The following is a 6,000-nucleotide window of genomic DNA, read 5'->3' on the forward strand; positions in this document are numbered from 1 at the left end:
AATGGGTGCATTGTTAAGGCACTCTTTATGATAAGTTACCGGTTCAAATCCCCCTAAATACTTAGATTAGTTTAAGGAAAAAAAAATTCTACAACTAAAAATGAAAATGATCACTGTAAAATACTACCGTGAACCCTTCGAAAAGACACCGCGATCAAAAGAGACTTACTGTTTCGACTGCCATTCTATTGTATCACCTATAAGATAAATTATACTTTTAACGGCCGAACAAAATATTGAACTGGCTCGAGAATAAATCAAAATCTGCTTCAGATAGATTGCCCACACAATCCTCTAAAATCTATATCCAACTTCAATTGCAGGTCATGTAATACTATTCCAAACAACGGTGCAGCAGTTGTAGATGTCGTTTCAACCTCAAGAGGAGCAGATAAAATATCTCAGTCTGGGCCTAAAATACATTCTCACTGGAGAAAAAAAATAATACTGTTTTTAGAGCAGCTTTTATAGAATAAATAAATGGAGAAGATTTGAAAGAAAGAATAAATAAATTATTTTAATATTCATGAGGTTAAAGATAGTCTATAGATTTCATTTGCTTGATGTGTTCGATCTTTTTTATGTGAAGTTTCAAAATAAATGTTCTCATCATCAATACAGATTGCTTTTTCATCTACTTGATGTATTCAGTTTTTTTTTCTGTGAAGCTTCAAAATAAATGGTCTCATCTTCTCGACAAACCCCTCCCTAAATAGATTATCCTAAGAGCTAGCTGCACGCATATCTGCATAACTTTTCCTGTTGTCATTGAAGGCTTCATATTCTAAAATGAAATGTTTCTCTGTTTCCAATTTTTTTCCCAAAGCACAGAAAATGCATATTCTTTCTTCTCACATTCCTTTTTGCATTTTCCAGCCCATGTTTCACAATAGAGTTGATGAGAATTAGTCATTAAATTTTGGCTCTCCAAGAGATATTGGCCTCTATGTATGCTTTTGGTTGATGACTATGAGTGGTATTAAACACTTCAATATAATACTTTTTCTTTCTTCCTATCTCCTTATCCCAAGTAAACTTGTGGAACTTTTCCATAACAAAAGATTTTATTTTTGTGGAACTTCTCCATAACAAAAGATTTTATCTCTTTAGTGTTTATAGGACATTCGTTCAAGCAAACACCCCATTTACTAAACCATTTGTTATTTGGCTGCATCTACTTTTTTTGCTCTTGTACAATCTATCATTAAAAACAAGCTTAAGCCATCTACCTTTTACTATTTACTCATTTTTTTAATACTTTATGATTGACACCATAACACTTCTTCAATAGGAACAGTCTCCATCTTTCAATGCTCCAAAATAAAACAAAACCCAAAGTGCCCCTTTTCCAATACAGTGAAAGAAAGAGGCTCCAGTATTTAGTTCAATTTTTGAGAAGAAGGGAAATACGTCCCAGAGCTAGCGGAGTTAAATTGCGAGCTCCTGATGATCGTTCGACTTTTAACGGAAGGGAGTTGCCGCAAAGGCAGTTATCAAATCCGCCTATCAAGAAATGAATGGACTAGATTTATTGCGGGGTCCTGCCGCAAAACCGGTCTTGGGGTTCCCGCAAACTACATTGGCAAACATGTTGTTTTTAAATTTTATTAATTTTTAAGGATAAATAAATTCATAAATAAATAAATTAAATATTTTTGTTGTAGGATTTTAGATTGATGGTGAATGAGTACATTGTTTTTTAAGGGTGGAAAATTTATTCGAATTTGATTGTCAAACTAGCAGTAGGACAACCATGTGGTTGTTATCGAGGAATGCACGCTGACTCATCAACCTTATACAAGGAAAACCTAAGACTTGGAATAACCCACTGGTGGTCCGTAAAGGGATAGGTTTTCACTCTTGCCAAATGCCTTTGGGTCTTGAGTCGTTAACTTTTTTCTTTAAATCTGTAAAAAATGAACTCTTAGCCAAATATAAATAATTTTAAAACATACACCAAAACTAAAATGATTGTATTATTGAAACATTTTTTACTACGAAATATATATATATATATATATATATAATTTTATTTAAAATTTAATGTAATTAATTTAATATTATATTATAACATTATTTTAAACTAAAATTAAATAATTATAAGATCAAATTAGTTAAAGACAGTTCTAGATTACAAGTTACATTTCTAATAGAAATAAAAGGAATAAAGAGACACTAAGGGGCTGACTTAGAAGGAAAATCCTAAATTTGTTAAAATTAGTTAAAGATACTTTTAATTATAAGTTACATTTTTAGTAGAAATAAAAGGAATAAAGAAAAGGGAATAAAGAGAGACTGAGGAGCTGATTTAGAAGGAAAATTGTAAATTTGTTTTAAGGGGAATAAAATAAAAGTATGAAAATATTTTTTAAATATTTTGATTTTTGCAAATTGCAAAAAAAAATTAGAGTGTTGGTCTTTTATTTTCACATTTTTTTCTCCTATATTTTTATAGTATCTAAATTAAATTAATATAATAATAAAAATATATATTATATATATAGAATATAAATTATAATAAATATACAAATCATAATTCATAATAAATATACTCAGTTAATTTAAAATAGAAAAAATAATATAAAAACACTTTTGAAGTTTAAAAGCATGGAGGTTAACACATCTCTAAGTAATATCAAGATGAAAAAAAGGTGGAGTTTAAACCCTTTATTCCCATTCTCGTAAACTTAATAATCAAAATCCATAACTTTGGAAACTTTTCTATACATGTATTATGTAACATTCTTTGCGATAAATATGGATAAGAACCTTATAACAACTTGAGACATAGGTAGAGTCTATCACAGGTGTAACTCTAATAGATTTTCGATTTTATATAATTATGATTAAGTTTAAGTTTAAAAAAATTCACAAAATAACTCAGAAATTTTGGTAAGATTATGAAAAATTTTGATAAAATTATTTGAAAAAATGTGGATTATACTTGTAAAACTTCAGAATTTTGGGTGACCCAAAAATTCTTGATGGTGCTGAATCTATTTCCATCATCAAAAAACAATTTAAACACTCCAACTACCTAATTTTTTGATTTTTTTTGCGAGATTTAATTTAGAAAAACTGTATTGTTTTATATTATATTTATTAAATTTATAAATTGTATTTTTAAAATATATAAAAATTTCAAATTAAATCACAATAAAGTTTTTATGAAAAATATATCATTATGATTATAAAATAAAATAAAATTACCCACAACAATGATAAAAAAGTAAGCTGTTTTTGCAATTCAGATTAAAAACAAATCATTTTCTTTTATAAATGGTCAATAAAATAAATTTGCGTACTGTTAATAAAATAAAACTATAACTAAAGTAGTTAAACCACATCAAATCATAGATCCATGCTCATTGAAAATGTTTTGAACACAATAATTTTGTGGGCATTTATGTTAAAATTCTCACCTTGAAGGCTTGATTAATCCATTCACATCTTTCAATATCGTAAATTTAACCTTCTTCGATGGAGAAAGGTGCATAATCTCCAGCGCACCCTGCAGATCAGATATCAAATTAAAATTGCCAACACAACACAGAGCAGCTTCATTAAGCAATCAAATCAATACAGAAAGCAAAGTATTATCACACCCTGCCATTGTACATAGCTGAAAGCTATAAAGCTCTAAAACTAATCAGAAATATTCATGAAATCTCGTTCATGGCCTGGAAATTCACATCTACCAAATTTAGTATAGGCAAAGAAAATGAAAAATATCAGCCCCCTCACATCCAAAATATTTCTGGTAGCGTTCCAAAGTGTTGGAAGAGCTCTTGTGCCAATGTGACATTGAGCATCCACATTCAAATCTTTGTATCTCACTTCCACAGTTGGTAACTCTATGCCCACCCTGTACATCAAACAACAACAACATCAGTTCATGAATTGTGTGAGCTTTTATATCTCTATAACATTTCTTTTCAAAATAGAATATCTGGTCTCCATAAGTTCTGTTGACAACAAAGTAAAACAAGATTCCAGGCATGCAAAGTGACCAGTGGACAGCTCTGTATAACAATAATCTGTAAAGTTTTTTTCAATGAATAGCTAAGTTCAGTGAGAGTTTCAGAGAGGTTAGTATGATGTGTAAAGGTGTCGGTTTATCATCAAAATAATCTCTCTGAATTCTTGTTAAATAAGATAAATCTATACTGATTTACCTGTCAATTCTATCTCTGAGCTTTCCGAGAAATTTTTCATTATCCTGCTGTGTGTCCGTGATCAGCTTCTGCATCAGCAGGTGCCTCTCCTGAGGCGTGAGGAGACCCGCATCCACAACACGGCTATTTATGACCTGGCCACCCTGCTCATCATATTTATATTCCTTCAGTATTGATGCTCTCATTTTCTCAGAACTCGGAAGCTTTTCTATGGCTGCCCAATGCACAGCCTCTTTGTCATCATACTTATCATCTGCATTCACATCTTCTTCTCCTCCAAATTGAAACGATGGACGCCTGATAATACCACTGATATTACTCCTCATGCTTCTTGTTTCACTTGCTCTTCCCACTTCAGCGATTTCTTCTCTGAATAATTCTATACCCTGAGCCATTTTTATCTGAATGAATATACTTAGCTGTTTATACAGCGGAAATTTGTCCTCTGGTATAAGCAGCAATTTGCATTAATTGTATTGGGACTCCATACTTATAGACCAAAAGGCTGTGGATGGTTGAATTTTTGAGGCTATATGCATATGCGTAATATGCCGGGCTAAATTTTGTCAGAGAGGATTTTCATACGTCAGGCTGAGATCAACAGATTTCAGACGGGATTTTAGCCTTATCTCGTTAAGCTATTTAAAAATACAGTGTGAATAATGCAGGGAAACGAGATATCATTGCATGCGATTCCTGCAAAAATTTTATTCTTTTGCTTCACAATTGATACGTTGGGATCGAACAGTGAGTTTTTTGTCGCGTTTAGCTTTTGACTTCACAATTTATGCGTCTGGAATCGCGATCGAACGTCCGTGGAAAAAGGCCATCCACATCCTAATCTCAAATTCTCGGTCTATGCGATATGCGTTGTGATGTCTTCATGTTTGACTGGTATATTTATTTTGAATGATGTGACAACAATGTATATACACCCATATACGTAATAATATAAGCTTATATTTAATTATAATGTGTGAAGCCATTATTCCTTTTAATTAACTTAAAATGGTTAATTTATTAATGGGAGTGATTAATGCTGATTTAATTAAATAATTTTTAGTGATAATAAGTTAGTTTTAGTATTATAATTAAGTTAGAGGTATATTTAGTTTGGAATGTTATTTTTAAAATTTTAATTTAATTATAAAAAATATTAAGTGGATTGTAGGGATTTAATTTTCATAATATTTTTATAATATTTATAAATTAAAAATAGTGATTTATCTCCAAAATAAGTATTATGTGGATAGTAGAGATTTAACTTCTATTTTTATGCTAAAATATTTTTAGTAGTATTCATAAATCAGAGATAAATATTTATCTCCAAAGTAGTTATGCCTTTCATTCTTTTTTAATTAAATTGATTAATTAAAAATATGATGTATGCACATATATCATATAAACAAGACTTATGGTTTTTGGAGCATGTGGTATTAGTAAGTCATGATATTGTAATAAAGTCTATTTATAAGTTAAGAATCTCCATGGTAAAGTAAAGTTGAATCTTCATGATTGAGTATGTATATATATACAATAAAGTTCTAATTTAGTTTATTTTTATTTTTATTTAACTTTTAGCAATGTGAGATGTACCATAAGGTAAATGTTTCATTGTTTATGGGTGTTTATTGCATTGAGAGATGCTTTACAACCTAGTATGGCAACTGTGTTGTCGTGGTGTAAATGTTTACAAACATTTACACATATATTCAATTAACATAAATATAAAAAAAAAAATAGTTATTAAAAAAATATGATGCCATGTTGAACATAATTATGTATAGATATTGGGTATGGTGTATGCCCTAAAACTGCTTCTACA

At 30.0% G+C, this 6,000-nt stretch overlaps 1 protein-coding gene across 1 annotated transcript in view; it reads right to left on the reverse strand.

The window, feature by feature from the left end:
• The window catches only part of LOC149231510 (ABC transporter G family member 35-like), a 162,191-nt gene extending 157,544 nt beyond the window's left edge, over positions 1 to 4,647 (reverse strand). Inside the window, exons 1-3 of the mRNA XM_089379210.1 lie at positions 4,176 to 4,647; positions 3,745 to 3,865; positions 3,423 to 3,511 (exon numbers count right to left, since the gene is read on the reverse strand). Of these exons, the coding sequence (XP_089235336.1) occupies positions 3,423 to 3,511; positions 3,745 to 3,865; positions 4,176 to 4,570 (605 nt within the window). The 5' untranslated portion in view covers positions 4,571 to 4,647. The remainder of the gene's footprint in view (positions 1 to 3,422; positions 3,512 to 3,744; positions 3,866 to 4,175) is intronic.
• Positions 4,648 to 6,000: the final 1,353 nt, after the last annotated feature.

This window comes from Pinus tabuliformis, chromosome J, assembly GCF_031772625.1.
Source record: "Pinus tabuliformis cultivar Carrire ecotype Pingquan chromosome J, CPIR1, whole genome shotgun sequence".
Classification (NCBI taxonomy): Eukaryota; Viridiplantae; Streptophyta; class Pinopsida; order Pinales; family Pinaceae; genus Pinus; species Pinus tabuliformis.